This window comes from Sorghum bicolor, chromosome 8 (assembly GCF_000003195.3).
Source record: "Sorghum bicolor cultivar BTx623 chromosome 8, Sorghum_bicolor_NCBIv3, whole genome shotgun sequence".
Lineage (NCBI taxonomy): Eukaryota > Viridiplantae > Streptophyta > Magnoliopsida > Poales > Poaceae > Sorghum > Sorghum bicolor.
In genome coordinates, this window is record NC_012877.2 from 56,755,345 (window position 1) to 56,777,602 (window position 22,258).

Genomic DNA, 22,258 nt, shown 5'->3' on the forward strand with positions numbered 1-22,258 from the left:
TCCGGTTTTAGAGTTCAGGGATGAAAATCAGACTTTTGCGAAAGTTGAGGGACCTAAAGTAGACTTTTTCCAAAAAAAAAAGGAGCGATCGAGCCCGGTCGCCGCCGGAACAGAACTCGGGCCCACAAGTCAGTGCCACGCCACCCAGTTCCCCATCCATCTCCTTCCACTCCCTCCCACCATCTCCTCTTCATCAATCAATTCCCCAAATCCATCCCCATTTCCGCCGTTGCCGCCGCCGCCGCCTTCCTCGAACCTTCGTCGCCCGCTGCCGCTCCCCGGTCCTCGCCCCCCTGCCGTGACCCTACTCTACAAAGCCAGCCAGCCAGCTAAACCCTCCTCGTCCTCATCCACTTCCCCGGCTCCTGCTCCCGACTCTCGCCGCCGCCGCCGCCATGGGCTCCTCCTACTACGACCCATCCCCGTCGCCGGGCGCCGACGAGCTCTTCCTCTACCTCTCCGACCTCGGCCCCACCTCGCCCTCCGCCTACCTCGACCTCCCGCCCACCTCGCCATCCGCCTACCTCGACCTCCCGCCCACACCGCAGGGGAACACCACGGGCCCCAAGCAGGACATGCTGCTCCCCTACATCTCCAGCATGCTCATGGAGGACGACATCGACGACACCTTCTTCTACGACTACCCGGACAACCCGGCTCTCCTCCAGGCGCAGCAGTCCTTCCTCGACATCCTCTCCGACGACGCCTCCTCCCCGACCACCACCACCACCACCCACAGCGGCGCCAGCGCCAGCGTCAACCACAACTGCTCCTCCTGCTCCTCCGACGCCTTCGACGCATCCGCCAGCGCGCCGCTCACCCCAGCCGCGGTCGACTCCTACGTCTCCGCACCGGCCCCCGCCACGCACTTCGACGGCTTCGACCTCGACCCCGCGGCCTTCTTCAGCAACGGGGCCAACTCCGACCTCATGAGCTCCGCTTTCCTTAAGGGCATGGAGGAGGCCAACAAGTTCCTGCCCACCCAGGATAAGCTCGTCATCGACCTCGACCCGCCCGACGACCCCAAGAGGTTCGTCCTCCCCACCCCCACCCCGGCCCCCGCAGCGGACAAGCTCGCGCCCGGATTCAACGCGGCCACCGTCCCTGCGGCCGTGGCCGTGAAGGAGGAGGTGATCTTCGCGGCGCCTGATGCCGCGCCTGGCAGCGGCGCCGTCTTGGGCCGCGGTCGGAGGAATCGCTTCGACGACGACGACGACCCGGAGCTGCAGCACCGGAGCAGCAAGCAGAGCGCGCTGCAGGGGGACGGCGACGAGCGGGACGTCTTCGAGAAGTACATCCTCACCTCCCCCGAGATGTGCACGGAGCAGATGCAGAAGCTGCGGATCGCCATGCAGGAGGAGGCCGCCAAGCAGGAGAAAGCGGCGGCGGCCGCTGGGAACGGCAAGGCCAAGGGCCGGCGCGGTGGGAGGGATGTGGTGGACCTGCGCACGCTGCTTGTCCACTGTGCGCAGGCCGTCGCCTCTGACGACCGCCGCAGCGCCACCGAGCTGCTCAGGCAGATCAAGCAGCACGCCAGCCCGCAGGGGGACGCCACGCAGCGCCTCGCCCACTGCTTCGCCGAGGGACTCCAGGCCCGCCTTGCTGGCACTGGCAGCATGGTGTACCAGTCGCTCATGGCCAAGCGCACGTCCGCAGCTGACATACTCCAGGCGTACCAGCTGTACATGGCTGCCATCTGCTTCAAGAAGGTCGTCTTTGTGTTCTCGAATCACACCATCTACAATGCCGCGCTGGGCAAGAAGAAGATACATATTGTCGAGTATGGGATACAGTACGGCTTCCAGTGGCCGTGCTTCCTGCGGTGGATAGCGGATAGGGAGGGTGGGCCACCGGAGGTGAGGATTACTGGCATTGACCTGCCCCAGCCTGGATTCCGCCCTACTCAGCGCATCGAGGAGACAGGGCGACGTCTCAGCAAGTATGCCCAGCAGTTTGGTGTGCCATTCAAGTACCAGGCGATTGCAGCATCCAAGATGGAGTCCATCCGTGCGGAGGATCTGAACCTCGATCCAGAGGAGGTGCTCATCGTGAACTGCCTATATCAGTTTAAGAACTTGATGGATGAGAGTGTTGTGATTGAAAGCCCAAGGGACATTGTGCTCAACAACATCAGAAAGATGCGGCCTCATACATTCATACATGCAATTGTGAACGGTTCCTTCAGTGCGCCCTTCTTTGTGACGAGGTTCCGGGAGGCTCTGTTCTTTTACTCGGCACTGTTTGATGCTCTGGATGCAACCACCCCAAGAGACAGCAACCAGAGGATGCTGATTGAGGAGAACCTCTTCGGGAGGGCTGCCCTGAATGTCATTGCGTGTGAGGGTACAGATCGGGTGGAACGCCCTGAGACGTACAAGCAATGGCAGGTGCGGAATCAACGAGCAGGCTTGAAGCAGCAGCCGCTGAACCCTGATGTCGTGCAGATAGTGCGGAACAAGGTCAAAGATTGCTACCACAAGGACTTTGTGATCGATGTTGATCACCACTGGCTCTTGCAGGGGTGGAAAGGCCGCATCCTCTATGCCATCTCGACATGGGTGGCAAATGATGCTCCCTCTTACTTTTAGCTGTTCTTTTGACTCACTTGTCTACAAATTTAGGTTTAGGTATGTCATCTAGATATATCTAGTGACAAGTGTGTTCTGTATGGCCCAGTTAGTAGCCATGGTTCAGTGGTTACTTGGACTCGAGGTATGCGATATGCCTAGTGCCCTATTGAGAATTCAACATGCACCTGTTCTTTCCAAGGGTAGATTCAGCTTCTGAGGAACATGGGTGACACAAGATATGGAGGATCAGAAGGCAGAAGGCATTCCGAAATCAGTCCTTTGATGTAATGTGAATTAGATGCTTATTATCACTCAGCCATGTTGGTGCACAGTGCTGAATATGATCTAGCTCTAGGTCCTGGTCTGGATAATGTTCTCCGTAGCATCTGCTGTGCGTGTGCCCTGTGATCAATCCAGTCAGTTGATCAGGCTGTAATTGACACTTGCTCTGTTTCTGGTGCTTACTGCACTGTTTCAGACAAACATGGTTATTATGAAGTGATGATGCCTGGGTTTTATCTGTCTACTTTATTGCACATGGGAACTCTTTCCACAATTTATATGGCATGTGTTTATTCATATACATGATTCATGTTCAATGAAGTGAGTCTTCATTTGAGTCTACATGTTGGTTTGTCGCAGCAAGGGCATTACTATGATATTTGCTGAACTGTGGCTGATGTTGGATTGTTGGAATTGTTCAGTAATCAGGGCACACTTACTAGGCTGTCATTGCCACGATGCCATTCTCTCTTGCTGTACCGTCTTTGCATTTTCAGGCTATATATGGGGATTTGTGTGGCCCATGATGTCTTGTATGGGAGCTCTTTCCACTCCAGATGGTATGCTTTTTTATATTTTTATAAATGGTTCATGTTCAATAAATCCAGTGATTTTTGGCCAACATGTTGATGCAGTGAAGGGCTGAAGGCGTTTAGATGATAGACTCCCCGGAACAACGAATTCTTGGATTTGTTCAGTGGTCAGGCGACACCTTTATCTGATGCCATTGCCATGACATGTTATCTATTGTACAAACAAGTGTTTTGTCATGCTGAGGACTAACCATCCATTGCACTCACTTATCAGTTCACACCAGTTCACCTGTTTCGAGCTCAGGAAAGAAAAGGCCAAGCCTTTCTGCATGTTTGCAATCCTGAGAGGCAGTGTCCGTTTTGTCTTCCTCACACTGAAACGATACGCGTTACTCCTGCACCCTGAGAGATCTTGATGCAGAATTGTTGAGTAAGACTAAGACATGCAGTTTCCAGCTCTAATCAGGAGATTTGTGATGGCTTCATCTTGTGATGTCAGGGCTCCCATCATCCCAATTCCGTTCTACGGAGTAGCAATTTGTAAACAAGGTCCATGCAGGTGCCCACAAGTTAGAATTCGTCAAAGTAGATAGGGTTCAGGTTTGTTGTAACATAAAAGTATACCAGTATTAGATATATGATATACTATATGTTCTGAATAAAATACAATATTAGTGTTCGATACGGACAGAGCAGGAGTGCCCTTGAACTGCTGAATAAGGGCCGTTGAAAATACAGGACAGGATAGGTTGAAGATCCTTGCACATGGCAGTATGGCACTGACCTAGTCCTAGTGAGACCTAAACCTGCCCGAAGGAGACCAAGGAATAGTAATACCAAAAGAAAAAAAAATGAGCAGGATGGAACATTCAGGAGCAAATATCTCTGCATCGATGGAACCTTCAGAGAGGTCATACACACATGAACATGGAATCCATCAGTTCTTGTTTTTCCTCTTTTTTTTTAGTTTGCAGGCAGGGTGTCAGGTTTGTTATACTAATATAGTATTAGGAAGACTATAAAGGCAAGAGAATCTGGACACAAAATCCTTGAAAATGGAGGACAAGATTATGGGAATATCTCCTCACACATGGCACCGAGCTGGTAAGGCCTGAGACGGCCTAAGTTCAGATCGAAAGTTACTTGCACAAGATGAGCAGCATGAGATATTCAGAGCACCTGTCATCTTTTCAGCCTACATTTTGGTTTATTATGATATTTTATGAACTGTGGCTGATGAATTGTTCGAATTGTTCAGTAATCAGGCTACACTTGTTAGGCGGTTATTGCATGGACGCCATTATCTCTTGGTGTACTGTCTGTCTTTGTGTGGTTCGCTTGGCTGATAATCATGGCTGAAAGTACTGTTCGCTGATTTGTTGTGAGAGAAAAACACTGCTGAATGGTTAGCTGTATGTGAGCTCTTTCCAGATGGTATGCATGATCAATAAATGGTTCATGTTCAATAAATCCAATGTCTTTGGGCCATCATGTTGATGGAGTAAAGCCATTAGTTGTTCAGTGATCAGGCAACACGTATTATCAGGAATTCAGAATGCCATCATCTGTTGTTGCACAAACAGGTGTGTTCCCATGGTCATTATGCTCAGGACTGACCACATCATCCATCGCTTTCACTTGTCACCAGTTCACCTGTTTTGAGCTCAGGAGCAAAGGGCCACCACCTTTCTGCATGTTTGCAATCCTGAGAGGCAGTGTGCGGTTTATCTTCCTCCCACTTAAACGATACGCATTACTCCTGCACCCAGAGAGATCTCGATGCAGAATTGTTAATAAGTTCCAGCTCTAATCAGGAGATTTGTGATGGCTTCATCTTTTGACGTCAGTGCTCCCATCATCCCAGCTCTGTTTCAGCAGTTTATTATTAGGTGCAGGTGCACATGCAACGCCCATGCAGATGCCCGCAAGTTAGAATTCGTCAAAGTAGTCAGGGTTCAGGTTTGTTGTAACATAAAATATGTCAGTATTAGATATAATATGTTGGGAAGAAAATACAATACATTAGTGTCGGATACGGGCAGAACAAGAGTGCTCTTGGAACTGCTGGACAAGGGCTGTTGAAAATACAGGATAGGATAGGGTTGCGAGAATATCGTTGAAGATCCTTGCACATGGGAGTATGGCAATCAGCTAGTGAGACCTAAACCTGCTCAAAGAAGACCATGGGATTATGGGATAGTCTTGTAATGCAAAGCAACATGAGCACATGTCTGTTACTGTTACTGTTACTGATCCTTGAAGACAAATACGACCCATCAGTTAGTCTGCATCGGCGGAACCTTCAGATAGGCCATACACACATCAGAAAATGGAATCCATCAGTTCTTGTTTTTTTTTTCTCTTGTTTTAAAAAAATGCAGGCAGGGTTTTCAGGTTTGTTATACTAGTACAGTATTAGGAAGACTATACAGGCAATAGAACCTGAACACAAAATCCTTGAAAATAGAGGACAAGATTATGGGAATATCTCCTCATACATGGCACCGAGCTGGTGAGGCCTGAAAGCAGAGCAGAAGTTATCTGCACAAGATGAGCAGCAGGAGACATTCAGAGAACTTGTCACTGATCCTGAATGGCAGGTAGGGAAAAAAAACTTAGTGGTTTGACTACTAGTTTAGTATCCACAGGTTAATCTACATGGATGCATGGAATCTTCATGCAAGACAAATTCAAGCACCTGAGGTAGTGATCCTGTGTGATTTTGTCGATTTGACAATTGGAGATCAAAACGAATATGATAACGGTCAGAGATTATTCTATCTGGGTTTCTGGGACTGAGAGCAGATGGGCTGACCCTGAACCGGTAAGGATATTGAAATGGCTGACGGTGGCATTCAGAAACAAGTGTCCGACAGGAGAGGAGACGAGGCATACATGGAGTACTACAACTAGGTTCAGACAGTCTTGTTGTGCAATAATGCAAGAGTTGTGCGTTCTAGAAGTTGATACTTGGGGAGTCCTGTTTGTTTTGGAAGGATAAATAGCAAGATCAACTGTTACAACTTCAGTTCCCTGAGTGTTACTCATTTGCCAAAAACAAGAATATCTCAGTCAGCAGAGCAATGAGTTCAGCAAGTGTTACTGATCTTTTCGATCTCCCAGTGTCTCAAATTTCCTTTGATCAGATGCAACAGATACAACAGATAATGGAGACTATACAACTGCAGAATGGTAGTGACAGCTGGACATATTCTGGGGGCTCAACAAGATTCATCCCCTCAAAATTCTACAAAAGAAGGATTGGTCACCATCAGCCAGACCAAACAATCAGATGGTTATGAAGAAGTTTTTGTCAACCAAAACACAAGGTCTTTTGCTGGCTACTACTTAAAGACAGACTTAGCACAAGAAACATTCTAAGAAGGAAACATATGACCTTGGAATCCTATGCCTGTGAATTTTGTGGGCAGGGGGTTGAAGAGTCAGTTAACCATCTCTTTCTTCACTGCCCTTTTGCACAGCAATGCTGGGGAATGATAAACTTAATAGTCTCTGACAATGCTGGGATCGCAGAGAATTGTGCTGCCTTTAAGATCCAGTTAAATTCTCAATTCTTCATGGTGGCCTTCATTCTAATGGCTTGGACAATCTGGAAAGCAAGGAATGATATAATCTTCAACAACAATCAGATGGGTTTACAAGATTGCAGGATTCACTTTCTCAAAGAAGTAAAACTAGTTGGACTGCGTGTAAAAGTCAAGCCTATCACTTTTATTTGATCAATGGGTGCATTACTTAGAAATGATCTAATCCTCTCTTTTAGCTTTATTTTCTCTGTCTCCTTCTTTGTATCCTGATCCCCTTCCCTTGCTTGCTGTTCTCCCTCTTGTATCTTGTAATTCTGCTACAACTTGTTACTCCTTTATTTGTTTCCTTAATAAAGCCTCTGTAGGGGCCTCGGCCCCTCCAGTATTTTCAAAAAAAAAAAGAAAAGAAAAAGACGAAGAAGTTGATACTTGACAGAGCTAGCTTGGGCTAATTCAAGTTGGTGAGCCAATGAAGTATATGCTATATAGAATGATTGGAGCTCTGGGTCCGAAGGTGCTGGCTACACCGTGTATGATAAAGCGAAAAAGCCTGTGTTTTTGTCTAGTCTATATGTTGTATACATGGGAATTCATACATGATGCATGTCTGCTTCTGGCTGTTTAGGACTGATCATCTACCCCAATTCTCTCCTCCTGTTGTGAGTTCAGCCAAACAGGAGGCTGCCATTTTCTGTGGTTGAGATCCTGGGAGAGCGACACTCGCAGATGTCTCAATGTTGACTGTCCTGGAACATAACTACATAAGCTGGTTTCTCAGATTTATTTAGGAGATTTGTGATGATCCCATCCCATGTATCCGCCATATAATCGCACTGCAAATCCTGGCACCAGGTTCGACACATGGGTTGTGGGGCAGATAGATCTTTGCATCAGTATAACGGCCATGCTGCACAACTCACAACTCACACATGGCACTGAGCTGGAGGCCTGCGACGATCCTAGTTCAGATTTGCCAAACATTGAGCAGAGATTCAGAGCCCGTCCCTGATCTGACCTGAATGGCACACAAGACAAAAAATGGATCGACGAGTCCATCCACATCGACGGACCTTCATACAGGGCTGTGATTTGCCGGGCTGTGGATCATTGGAGAGATCAATACGAATATGGTACGAGGTTTTGTCAGTTTGTATACAGCGTAGGTTCAGACAAAGTACCTGTGCAAAAAAACTAAGAAAGCGAGAGCTTTTCTTTGTAGAGCACAGAGGTTGACAAATTAACCTGTTTATTTGCCCTCTAAAAAGATATTAAGACCGTGGATTCTTTGCTGATATAAAAGCTGGTAAGCCCATAGAGTTTTTGGATGGAAAATGATTAGAAAAAGAATTGGTTCATAAATTGGAAGTGTAAGGTGCAGGTTAACTATGCAGACCGTGAGAAACCACACTATGTTCTTAGATTTCTTTGCTGATAATAAAACTTTGATCTTAAGAAAATAGTTGGGAATATATATGAACAAAAATACTTGTATTGCATAAAAATCCATCGTATCGGTATAGGCCTTGTTTAGTTCCTAAAAAATTTTGCAAAATTTTTCAGATTCCCCGTCACATCGAATCTTTAGACGTATGTGTGGAGTATTAAATATAGATGAAAATAAAAACTAATTGTACAGTTTGGTCGGAATTGACAAGACGAATCTTTTGAGTCTAGTTAGTTTATAATTAGACAATATTTGTCAAATATAAACAAAAGTATTATTATTCCTATTTTGCAAAATTTTTTGAAAGTAAACAAGGCCAGTCTCTTCCTTCCTGCTTTGCCAGCACACTTTAAATGAATTGGGCTTTCGGACCACAATTCCTGCCAAAAACAGGTTTCTTCCCGGTGGGTGGGCTTTCAAACACATTTGGTTACCAGCCCAATACCTAATTCTCTGCCAGCATGAGCTTTCAAATGAAATGGCCTTTTGGGCCGCGGTTCCTGCTAGCAGCCAAGTAGTGTTACATTTCCTACGCCAGATTGGCACATGATGCCTGCTCTGTACAGGAGTACAGGACTACTGTTGCTTCATCCCTGATCTGCACCGGCGTGAACATGAATGTACAGCACCAACTGACATAAATCAAATATCTATCTCGGAGAATGCACCGGCGAAATAGAAAGATACCTTTTAGAAAACTGTTCTTGTTCAAGCCTACTTGAATGGAGAATACAAAATACAAAAGCAGACTGCAGACGACATCACCATCTGAATACTTCGATACAGCCAGATCTTAACTGGTTTTCCTTCTAAAAAATCTAGGATGCAATGTCAAATCAAATGTATCCATCTTGGAGAAGCCAAAAGAATAAGATTATTGATGTGATCACTCATGCTTGAAGCTGCAGGTATTCAGTAAATATGAGTGAAGCGCAATCAAGACAAGAGGGGCCGTTCCATTTTAGAGCTCACGGTGATCTCGTTTTATAAATAAGCAGCTTCTGCTTCCTGTATTAAAAAAAACAATAGATCAGTTACGTGCCATCATATCAAGACAGCATAATGAATAATTCAATATAAACATGAGTCGTCGACAGTGATGATGAAGTTCAGAAGTGAAATTTATCATTATCTATTTTGCGACCTACGTAGTACCTGCGTCCTCCGAAGCCACGCCTGTAACTCATCATATTCTTCCGAGCCTCCATGTAATTCAAGTGTAGGATGTCCCGGGTGGATGCTGACAGCGTTCCTGAGAGCAGCCTCCGCAGCCTCCACCCTGCTCCTGGTGGCATCCTCCGGCTTGATTATTACAGTGATTTCCTCTAGGCTTTCAAGGTGCTCGAAGCTGAACTCAAACCCCATCTTGGACTCTGTTTCCTGCACTCTAAACTCAAAATATAACCTTCGGAGCTCAGGCATCGCTCCCTGTGAGAACAGCATCTCCAGGCCACCTCCGTAAAAGCAATTGTAGTACCTGAACTCTTTAAGGCACTGGAATAGTTGGCTGCTGATGGTAAGCCGTTCACCAGGGGCATGCAGTATTTGTAACTCGCAAAAGAGCAGAGCAGGTATGCCCCCGATGATGCAGAGATCTTGCTGTTTAATCCTGAGAACCCCGAGCATAAGATAGGTGACATTAACAAGACATGCTATCTGCTTCGGAACATGAGCAATTCCTTTTCCGTATATGTCAAGGTTTCGGAGACATGGAGCACTGGAGCACAATATATCCATCAATTCTTCTGTCAGCAAACAACTAAAGTCATTGATTTGTATTGACTGAAGCCCATTTTTACCGATAACGGCGACAGATGACATCAAAGCTTCCTGGTACCTTCTGATATCGCAACCAAGTTTTTCTCTGCTAGGCACATCCATGTGAAGCCTCTTCAGCTTAGTCAAACGTCGAAGCGCTTCCACCAACTTTATGGAGAAAATTCTTGCTTACGACAACTCTTGCAAGGCTTGTAGATCTCCAATCTCATCAGGCAATTCTACACAAGAGCCTACAAGTAGATGCACTAATTTTTGCAAATGGCCTATGGATGGTGGCAATTTTCTAACACTAGTTCCATCTATATTTAGTGTCTGAAGGTACTGTAGGTTCCCAATGTCCTCTGGAAGCTCAGTAACACACGAAGAACTGATGGTCAAAAATTTTAGCTGGAAAAAGCTTCCTACGTATTTAATGTGTTTTTTGATGGAATCTATGTATTTATGTTGGTATCCAAGATTGTTGACATCACCTAAAACCAGTACTCTTAGATGATGCAGCTCGTGCAGATGACAAATTCCCTGCTCTTGACATCCGTAAAAACTAATGGAACGAACCTGAGACCACTTATCCATAATCTTCTGCATCACTTCATCTCCCACATGTTCAGATTGTACTGAGAGCCTGCGAATCTTGTGACCACTGCCACTATAGCTCTGCCCTTCCACTATGCAGGCAAAATTCTCCTCAGCTGATAGAGATACGATAAGCTCAAGCACCATATCATGCACTCGACAAGCTCCAGCCTTACCATCATACCAGATGTCTATTGGTTGGATCAAGCTTCTGTTTACAAGCTCATTGAAGTAACTCTCAGCAATTTGCTCCATTGTTTGACCCCTGACTTCTGTGATGAACCCTTCAGCTATCCATCTCCATGTTAGCTCTTTTCTTTTAATCCTGTAATCCTCTGGATACATACTAAGATATAGCAAGCAAGTCTTCAGATTATATGGGAGATCATAATAGCTAAGAAGAAGTATATCTCTCATTCCTTGGTGACTAAAAGCAGAATTGATAGAATTGTACACTTGCTCCCACTGATCCTTGTTGGATTTACCAGCCAGTAGGCTTGCAATAGAGATAATAGCTAGTGGCAAACCATGGCACTTTTCAAGGATTCTATGAGAAACTTCTTCCAAGTGAGGAGGGCATGCAGATATATCGCCAAAAACCCTCTTGAAAAATAATTGCTGGGATTGCAGGTCACTTAGAGGTTGAATGTTGTGGACATATCCTGCTAAACCAGTGCAGCATGATGCTGCGACATTGCTAATTCTTGTCGTTGTAATTACTCTGCTGTTTAGATTGTTCTCAGGTAGAGCAGACTTGATAAATTCCCAAGCTTGTGTGTTCCAGATATCATCAACAATGATGAAGTATCTACACATATTTGTAAAAGAAAAACGTTAGCACTGTGATCTTGCACTCTTGCACTCCCACAACCTCAAAACGAAGCACCGCCGCTAACCTAACAACTTGACTTCAAAAATATAAAGAGTGAAAGGCATTCATCATTGTACCAAGCATGCTTTTGTAATGGCGATACCAGGATTTGAGCCATGTAGGGTAGAGTCATGCATACACAACTTCAACATTGCACCAAAATGCTTTTCTAAACATTGCATATTGATGTTGGGACGCTCTGTTATAAAGGTAGTCAAATAAAAAGTACCAAGTTGGCAATAATTAAAAGATAAGGTAAAAAAATTAATCAATTAACTGTTTGCAAATAATTGTTTTTTCTGCACGTTGAAAACAAAAGCAAACGCAATATTTCTAAATGGCTACTGGGCGTATTCAGAGGCTCCCACATTAGGTGGTGGTCTAAGTAATGGAATATGTAGATAATTTATCCATAGAATAATGAGTGAAATTTACCTCAGGTTTTTAAGTTGTCTGTAGGTGTTATATAGGTTCCTGAAGACTCAAAATCTAGAAGTTAGTTCGGGTCTCATCTACGTCCAAATGGACATTTAACCGACCCGGTAGCTGACATATACACATGGCATGCAGACATAGCACTCACATAGGTCAAGACTCAGTTTTAGAAAATCTGTATTTCTATCTTCATTCGGATGAAGGTGATTCTTATATGAAAATTGTAGGCCTTAATGAGATACATAACTTTCTAATTCTGAGTTTTTTTTTCATTTGAGATCGCTAAGATTGTCAAAACAGTAATATAAAGTTTCAGCATCCTATTAACCGTATACCAAACACTACAGGAAACGCGAGATTTGCCTGGTGTAAAATCATTTGCCTGGTTCTTTTTATCGGGCACCCGGCAAATAATATATTTGCCTAGTGCCCTACGCAGAAGAACCCGGCAAACAAAAACACCCGGCAAAATATGATTTGCCTGGTGTTTTCTAGACACCGACACCCGGCAAAAAAAGACACCCGCCAAATATATAAAATTTGCCCAGTGTCGACACCTGGTAAAATAAAACACCCGGCAAAGAATCTGCCCGTGACGGGGGCAACGGATGGCGCGATTTGCCGTTATTCTTTACCTGGTGCCTTGTTCCCTGGCACCAGGCAAACATTTATTTGCCTGGTGTCTTCAAAGACACCAGGCAAATTAATTTTATATTTTTGTTTGTTTTTGCCCTAGTTTTTTTTGTGACCTTTGTACAGTAATTCAAACTCACTATCAAAATTTCAGACAACTTTCACTTTTCTAAGCATATTTGTTTAATTTTTTTCTTTCGTTGCATTTTTCGGACGACTCCGAAGTTGAACTACAGGTACATGAAATAATGCATTAGGGTCATTCGAAAAATGATATCCATAGTGTTTGGGGTATGTCGACGCCGTATCCAGAAGCTCGCATGAAATTACCACCATCATGCCATCGTGACATGAGGAGGTAATCGCGTAGAAAGAGTATTTAAATTATAAAAAATCCAAACGACGTCCAAAAATAACGAAACTTGTCGATGTGTCTTAGTATCCCGTGTAGAGACTATGATAAAAATTTGAGAAAGTTTCGAGCAAGTAGTAACGTCGGATGCTTAAAACCCAGACATCTCCACTTGTCAAAGTTTTGTGATCACATGTGGAGGAGGATGGCTTTTAAGCATCCGACGTCAGTACTTACTCGAAACTTCCTCAAATTTTTATCATAGTCTCCACATGGGATACCAAGACACATCGACAAGTTTCGTGATTTTCGGACGTCGTTCGGAATTTTTATAATTTAAATACTCTTTCTACGCGATTACCTCCTCATGTCACGACGACATGATGGTGGTAATTTCATGCGGGCTCCTGGATAAGGCCTCGACATACCCCAAACACCATGGATATCATTTTTCGAATGACCCTAATACGTATTTGATTTTGTCCCAGATCTGTGACTCTATGAGACTGTGAGCCAAGAATTGAACAAATTTGTTGATATGTCCCAGATCTGTGACTCTATGAGATCTGTGACTTTATGGTTTAGGGATTTGGTTTTGTGTGTTTGTTGTCTGCAGCACCAATAGTAGTTTGTTTTCCAGAAATTTTGAGTTTGTACCTAGTTTCAGTGCCATTAGATAGCATTTCAACACTGGTCTGCTAGTAAATGTTTTGCCATGTTATACTGCTTTTAGCTTGTGTAAGGGTAATGTTTGGATAAGATTTGACCTAAAATTCAGATTAATGCACTGTAGAAATTTCTGGTCGACACTAACCTTTTTTGTCCCTTTTTTTGCAGGAGGACCTGTGGGAGGGACTCGACGACTCGCCAGTGCACCGGCTCTCCACTGACCCCCTTCCCGGACGTCATCGGCAACCTAGGTATAATCCCTGTATCCTTATGTGGTCGGCGAAGCCCAGTTAGGTGTCTTCCATCCGAAAGAGATACAGTCAGAGATATGCGGATCTCTGCATATTTGCGACCGTATCTCCTTCGGATTGTCCACGTTTTTTGGACAGCCCGCGGATGTGTGGATGGGTTAGTTTCCATGCTCCGCTCCGGTTCGAGATAGAGTTTTGACATCACCTCTCCATTGTTCTCCGGTTCGAGATCCAATCGAGAGATGTCTGAAGGCGGTTCGTAAGAAATGTAGAAATAAAGCCAAAATTGAGGCTTCTATTGCAGAGGCTACCATTGTGGAGGAGGTGACAAACTTCACACAACTATACTACACGGAGAACCTTCCCAATGTGCATAATCCACCCCCTCGGTACAATGTTGATCAAAATGAAGGCCTCTGTGTTTATGAGGCCCCGACCAGGAGAGGAGGAGGCCGAGGACAGGAGCAGGACGAGGGGCAGGGGTAGGAGAGGCAGCGGCACCAGGAGGAGGGGCCGACCTCCTCTAGCCAGGACGCGTGACGCGTCCCAGGGGGAGCGGCGTACCTCGGGCTACTTGCAGGACGAGGAGCGTACCTCGAGCTACTTGCAGGACGAGGAGCGTACCTCGGGCTACTTGCAGGACGAGGCTCAGCAGGGCCTGGGGACGGACGACGAGGCACAGCAGGGCCTGGGGACGGACGATGAGGCAGACGAGGGCCTCGAGGCAGACGAGGGCGCCGAGGCAGACGAGGGCGCCGAGGATGGAGTTGTGGCCAAGCCCTACTTGCCAGGTGCCTCAAAACTCCGTGCGCCTCCGCTTCCTCACCTACGCCCAGTGATCCGCCCCCAGGGGGATAGGTAACTAAGTTCAGTTTTTTTCACGGCTACTTCATATAACCTGTTCAAAATTGCCAGAGAAACTAATAATGTTTGTTAATCACTTGTGTAGGCACTGGGAGGTTTTGTCGCCTGGGAATTCACGCAACCCCAACCACATGTTGGGGCTTATTTGCAGGCACTTTTACCCTGGCCTTCACGCACAAAAGCAAGGAGGGGCCGGCCAAGACGTGGGCCCACTACAAATCTGCCCCCGACCCCGATTACGGAGACAAGCAGGAGCGGGTCAAGGCCGAGTTCTGGGTAAGTCACGTTCGCACAACTATGATCAATACATCGCATTCATTTTCCTTTTTGTTGACACAACGAATTGATACATTGTGTTTGTCTGTAGAAATGGTTCAAGTGTGAAGACGGACAGGAGGAGAGGGCGGATAAGCACATTGAGAAAACATGCAAATCAAGAATCTCCAACATGCACTACGAGGAGCGCATCACTCTCACCATCAAGTACTACGCCGAGCACCTTGGTCAGAAGATCACCAAGGCAGAGGCAAGACAGTCGCTTCTGACCCAGGAACAGTTCCTGGAGGTAAATGAAGAAGCAAGATACTGATTTGTTTTTAGATTAAGTAGCTTTAGTTTGGCCGTCTTATATCTGAAGTTGTTTGTCACATGTAGATGATTCCATGGTGGTGCGCGTCATATGCCGACTGTTGGGAGAAGATTGTGAACAGTTGGTTTGTGCCGGGAGCAGCCGAGGATCGCGACTCCCACCGTGACCGGGCTAAGCAGAAGCAAGGCCCCACACACCATCAAGGAAGCAGCAGCCTCAGCGGGTACCAAAAAAATGGGTACGGACTTTATCAACATTCGATGCATTTGTAGTATATAGACTATGTCAAATTTCTTCTAATCATCTTCTTGTCTTCCTCGCAGTCGTCTTCGCATGGTGGCCGGACTTTGTCAAAGTTCCAGGCATATGGAATGGCCCGCAAGGCAAAGGCGTCTTCCGATGTCACCTTCAACGTGGATGACCCGCCCGAGGCGTACAGCGACCCGGGCATCCACGCACGCATTACTACCTATGCGTCTGAGGTTAGGTCGGTCCGGTCAGACTGGGATCCGAGCACCGATGACATTGATGGGACGGTGGTCATGAGGGTTGGACAAGGCAAGAAGCATGGGCGGTACTGGCTTGGCGATGGCGTTCTCGATTCCACCCAGGTTCCCTCCCTCTCCCAGATCCGAGCTGAAACCCCGAGCGGAGGCCCGGCCATACGCCAACGGCCGTCCCCTTCACAGCAGAAGATTGTGGCACTCGAGGTTAGTCCCGTGGCACTCGTCGTACATTGATCTTGACATAACTTAGTTGCCTTTGCATTACTGATACATTCGATTCAAATGTTGCAGGCCGAGAACAAGTGGCTCAATGAGGAGGTAGCAAACCATGCCAAGCAGCTGGCCGAAATTAAGGCGTTCCTCCAGAGTCAGAATGGGGGGGCTTTGTTCAGTCCTCATGCGAGTCCTGTGAGTACATATGAACCAAGTTGGCTTCGACAAGTGCTTTCACTATATGACTACTCTAACACATGCAACCTCTTCTCCTTTATGCAGTCTCAGTCAACCGTCGGTTCGAATAACCCACCTCAACTGCAAGCAGGCGACCGATCTACGCCTTCGCCAGGCCATGCCAGGCAAATTGCTTCACCAGACGACTAGTTTCCCGTCAACCTCTAGTTTGCTTTCCCTTTTCGCCGCTTGATGGACATGTATATTGGACATATTATGCTTGTGTGAGACATGTTTCGTTTGATGGACATGTTATGTTTGGACATGTCGATGTTCGATGAACATATTATGGTTGATGTGATATATATGTGCCATATTGTGTTTGTGATGTCAAATATGTGTCATGTATATTGTCTGTGATTTGTTTGTGAACATAGAAAAAAAATAAAAATAAAAAATTATATATATAGCCTTTGCCTGGTGTTTTATAGGAAAACACCAGGCAAATCTGGGAACATTTTCCAGTTCGGTTCCCAGATTTGCCGGGTGTTTCCTGTAAAACACCAGGCAAATCCTTTTAAGTTTTTCCTTTACAAATTTATTTGCCGGGTGCCAACCTCAGAAGACACCCGGCAAAGGATGTTGTCGAAAAAATAAATATATATATTTGCCGGGTGCCTCCACGCTGGCACCCGGCAAAAAAAACAGCTAACGGAGGCTCCGTGACGGTAACTTTTTTTTGCCTGGTGCCGACAAAAACACCAGGCAAAAGTTTTGCCTGGTGCGCGATAAAAAACACCCGACAAATATTTCTTTGCCTGGTATTTTTTTGCCGGGTGTTGTTTGCCGGGTGTTGCACCAGGCAAATTTTTTGCCGGGTGTTTTTTGACCTTTGCCTGGTGTTTTAGGCACCAGGCAAATTGCCCGAATCCTGTAGTGAAAGGCGTCGCCTTAGAAAAATCATACATTTCTTCTTTAGTGTCCAATAAAAATACTTAGTATATGAAAATTATAGGTTTCAATGAGGTCTACAAATTCTAAATTTTAAATTTTGTCATTTGAGATTGTTAAGATGGTCAAAAACTAATATAAATTTTTAGCAGCATATTAGGCGTAGCGCATACCTGGCCAGCTTGCCGCCTTAGAAAGAAATCATATATTTCTTACATGGTGTCAGAAAAGGATACTTTGTATATAAAAATTATAGCTCTCGATAAGATCTACAAATTCATAATTTTTTTTTTCATTTGAGGTTGTTAAGATGGACAGAAAAAAAAAACTTTAGGCATAATATTGATCGTATAGCAAGGCTCGTCGCCTTAGAATATTAAAATTTTTCTTGTATAGTGTTAGAAAAAGATACTTTTTATACAAAATTTATAGTACTTGATGAGATCTATAAATTTTTAGCACTGTATCTAGCATCTCTACACACGCTACAAGTAGAATACTGTAAGGAGGATTTTATATATAATACAGTGAACACACAAATCAGCAGCACCACTACGGTCATCTCCACCGCACATCGCTCCAACGAAATCGGTGGCACCCAAGCCCAGCCACCGGTAGCTGGCCCTACCGTGGCAGATGAACCGACGGTGGGTGCAATCAATTGAGGAATGGCATCACAGAGGAGCTCGCTGGTGGTAGTAGTCTGATGCACCCTCGATGCATGCACGACCAAGGTGGGGGTGGTGGGATTGGATTGGGCAGGCGGAGGAGGATTGGGAGAGGGCAATGAGGGGCGGGATGGTGCCCTCATGGTTGACCATGGCGTGGTAGACGACGTTGTCCTTGCAGATCTGCAGGATGGAGAGGGTGGCGATCTCCTTCTGCTGCGAGGTGCCGACCTCTGCCATCTCGACTAGGATGGGTATGCCACCTTCCTCAACCTATGTGAGAACCCACCCAAGTGCGTCGTCGTCAAGGTTGTCGTGAGTGTTGCCGAAGAAGGTGAGGGGAACTCTGCGATGGCTGCAGAGAGGAGGAAAGGAACCGTGGGGGAGGGGAAAGCAACCGGCAGGGAAAGAGGAGGAGCAACCGGCGGGAAGGAGTAGTAGAGGTGAGAGAACAACGGAGGAGGTGAGGGGAACGAGCTGAGGGGCTAGCTCAGGCCTGGTCAGGATTGATCACCAATTTGGTCGTTCTCCTGGAGCCAGTCTAAAAGGCTACTTTTAGCCAGCCCAAACCAGGCTCTAGCACCTTTATAGGCAACTAAACAAACAAAAATTGACTCTAGAAAGCCAAAGCCAGGGTTGGCCACCCAACCAAACACATTCAATATAAGAAGATAAATGTTATATGTCACTCACATATTTTACTACTGTGCAGCTCTCGATTTCTGCCCACGTCTGCACTCAACACATGTCTGTGGCTCCTTGCTCCCTCCCCTCTAGCAGCAGCAGCGACGGTGGGGCTGAGCTTGCAGGAGCTGACGAGGTTGGTCTCCCACTCCTCCCCCTCCACCACCGAAGACAAAGATGAAGGCGGTAGTGGCTAGGGTTCCAGCGAGCCTCTCCCCTCTTTCTTCTCCAACTTTGGCTTGTATAGAAGGGGCCAGCTAGGGGAGGCAGGCAGGCCAGACAGTGGGGATGGTGATCAGACAGTTTTGGGGAGCTAGCATTGGTAGCGGTGGCTGGGCTAGGTCAGGGTAGAGGAGGCTCGTCGGAGTCAGAGAAGATTGTGGCGGCCGAGCTCAATGGAGCTGGAGAAGATGGTGGGGGGGGGGGGGGGAAGGGGAAGAAACAGGGGCGAGGGCACTAGGGTTCGCCGGAGCACCGGCACCTTAGGCCTGTGACAGGGTGGTGGTCGGCGGTGGGGGTGAGGACCTGTCATGAGGAAGAAGATGAATTGGACTAGATGCAATTTGGAGCATCCTTTCCCTATCCAATGGATAGAATAAAATCGCGTGGTGAGATGCTTTAAAACACACGGTTGCTGTATATATAAGAAACTACAGCATGCAAATCAGCTTTTGAAGAAGGTTGTAATGGATGTTATTATATTTTATAAACTGACTAAATTTAGATGTGCATCGCAAGATCTAGAGGATAGAGATATATTTATTTCTACTCCTCTGTTCCAAAATAGGTATATAGTTTTTTCTATGCATATATGTCCAGATACAATACTAAAAGCAATATAATGTATCTATTAAAGCCACTTAGAATTTGGATTGGAGGGAGTATTGCCTTAAAATTGAGAAATAATCATATCATAGAGAATTTCTCGTCAGCTGAACATAGCATAAACATAAACATACATAAAGCACATGCCAAAAGAAATAATAAAATGCCATTTTCTTATACGTACCTCTTGTCTTTCAAGAGTGCTCTAAGCTTTTCTATGAGTAGCCTTTCGTCATCTGATGGGTCAACACAGCTCCCCAGCTCTTTGAGCATATCAGCCAGTAACTTTGTTATATTAGGATTTCGTGAAACAGGCACAAAACATGAGCAATTAAATTGACCTTTGATTTTGTGGTAAACTTGATTTGCAAGAGTTGTCTTGCCGAGACCTCCAAAGCCCACAATAGATACAACTTTGAGTTGGTGTCCATCATCATCATCATTCTTCATAAAAAACTCGATGATCTTCTCCCTTGGACCTTCAATACCAACAAGTTTCTCCGCTTCCACATACAGTGCTGGTAACCGAGGATCGATATGAACCACCTTGCTGAAATTAATAGCCTGGTCATCAACCTTGTACCGTAAGCGGCGCTCACTTTCTTCCTCTACACGAGCCTTGAGTTCATCGATAAGTTTATCAATCTTGCGGCGTGACCATATCTTTTTAATCGTACTTGCCGTCTTCTTGACAAGGTTAGCTGTATCACCACCTTTGCTCATCTTGTTTATGAAGAGGTCGACGCAGTCTTCAATATCGTAGCTGAGCTCCCGCACCTTGTTCCTCCAATCCTTGAGCTGCTCATCCAACCTCTCCTCGTTGTTGGCAAGCTTCACAAGCAGGCTCTCCATGCTGCTCAGCTCATTCGTCAGAAAGGCGATCTTGGTCTTCACTCCTTTCTGAAGCTTGTACTCCCCTTGTATCAACATGAAGAGCTTGGGAAGCAGGGTGCCTATCACACCCATTGAAGCACTCACTATAGCACCAGTCATATTGCTCTCTCTCTCTCTCTCTCTCTCTCTCTCTCTTGTGTGTGTGTGTGCGCACCTCCAGATCTAGAGATAACCGAGGTTTAGGTCGGCTCCATTAGGGGTGGCTGACCGAGAGGCATGGCTAGCTGGGTTCAGTGTTCAATAACTGCTGGTCGGATCTGGCTGTAGATGCCTTATGATTCAGGTTATGGGGAAGGGAAAGAGAGGAGGTGCTGATGAATGGTGGTGGCGGCGGTGGATGTGGTGTGCAGCTAGTGAGACTATGGGAGAGAGGGTCTGAGGACTGAGGAGCGTCGTGGGAGATTAGCAAGCTAGCAAAGATGGCCCCTTTCTTACCTGCATGTTGGGTAGGTTGCATCTCGATCTGTCTTTTTTTTGTTTGGTTGATGACCGTCTGCATTCTTTTTAGGCCTTGTTTAATTAGCTTCCACGCTAAAACTTTACATCCTATCCCATCGAATATTTAGACACATGTATGGAGTATTAAATATAAATAAAAAATAATTAATTTGACAGATTGCAAGTATTTTTTCAGAACGAATCTTTAAGCCGAATTAGTCCATGTTTAAATACTAATTGCTACAGTAACACATACGCTAATGACAGTTAATTAGGCTTAATAAAATTGTCTCCTGATTTACTGACAAATTCTATAATTTTTTTTTATTAGTGTCCGAACACCTCATGCGACACCTCCATGTAATATCCGACATAACACCTAAAAATTTTACAGCCTAAAACTAAACAAGCCCTTAATAAAGCATACAGTTTCAAAGATCTTTAAACTGGACTTGCACTAAACAAGCCCTTAGTACATTTTTTAGATAATGGATAGAAGAATCCGGCCTCTACATCCTGGGATGTACACAGCCAAAAATTACAAAGTTCAAGGAAAAAGAGAAGCCTTAGTCTTATAGATCGACCAGGACGCTAGTACAAACAATAAAAGTGTTTCCAGCCTTTATTGGATAAATCTAAAGCAATTACTTCTAATTTCTCGCTCAACGTTGATAGTGCGTCCGCAGCTATCTCATCATGCTGCAACGGGGCCCAAGTTCGTAACCAGTACGCTCCTCTGAAAATTACCTGCATAATGGAGTTAGATTTCATTTGATTAAAAATAACATCATTACGGCATCTCCAGATTGCCCAGTACATGGCAGCCACCCAAACCCAGATCAGATTTCTCATCCTTTTATTTTGATTAGAAAGCCAACCACCAAACATGTGGCTGATTGATCTGGGTTGGGTTAAATTAGTAGCAAAAAAGATTATCCTCCAAATCGTCTTGGTAAGGGCACAGTCTAGGAATAGGTGTTGGATAGTTTAATTCCTATTACAACTAATGCACTTCTGACTGCCCTTCTAATTTTTTTGGCGAGGTTATCTTTGGTCAAAACAACACCTCTTTGTAAAAACCAGAGAAAGATCTTAATTTTTAGAGGAATTTTCATCTTCCAGATCTTCTTATGGTGAAAAGGTGTTTGTGTATCCATATCATAAAGATACAAAGAGCGGACAGAGAATAAACCAGATTTGGTTAGCCTCCATCTGAAATAATCCGAACCTTCGACCAATTCGACATTTGAGATCTGTGCTACTAAGCTAAGCCACTCTGTGAGTTTATTACCCACCAATGCCCTCCTAAAAGAGATGTTTAGGGGGTTAGTAGTCAACACTTTTGATACAGTTGCGTGAGGATCCCTCACTATATTATATAAGGAAGGATAAATCACTTTGAGTGGCTTATCTCCTACCCATGTATCGTCCCAAAACCTAGTGTTAGTTCCATCCTTAATATGGAAAGAACCATTAGCTAGCACCTCATCTTTGATATGCATGAGGCCC

General features: G+C 45.5%; 2 protein-coding genes across 2 annotated transcripts; one reads left to right on the top strand and one right to left on the bottom strand.

Annotated features, from left to right (window-relative positions):
• On the top strand, positions 171-3,126 carry LOC8068115 (scarecrow-like protein 34). Its single transcript, XM_002442323.2, has one exon. It carries the CDS (start codon positions 396-398, stop codon positions 2,586-2,588), a length of 2,193 nt encoding a protein of 730 aa, XP_002442368.1. The 5' UTR covers positions 171-395; the 3' UTR covers positions 2,589-3,126.
• LOC110429627 lies at positions 8,722-10,328 on the bottom strand. The gene is made up of 2 exons (XM_021445836.1): positions 9,533-10,328; positions 8,722-9,385 (listed from the first exon to the last, which is right to left on the bottom strand). Exons 1-2 carry the CDS (start codon positions 10,256-10,258, stop codon positions 9,362-9,364), a joined length of 750 nt encoding a protein of 249 aa, XP_021301511.1. The 5' UTR covers positions 10,259-10,328; the 3' UTR covers positions 8,722-9,361.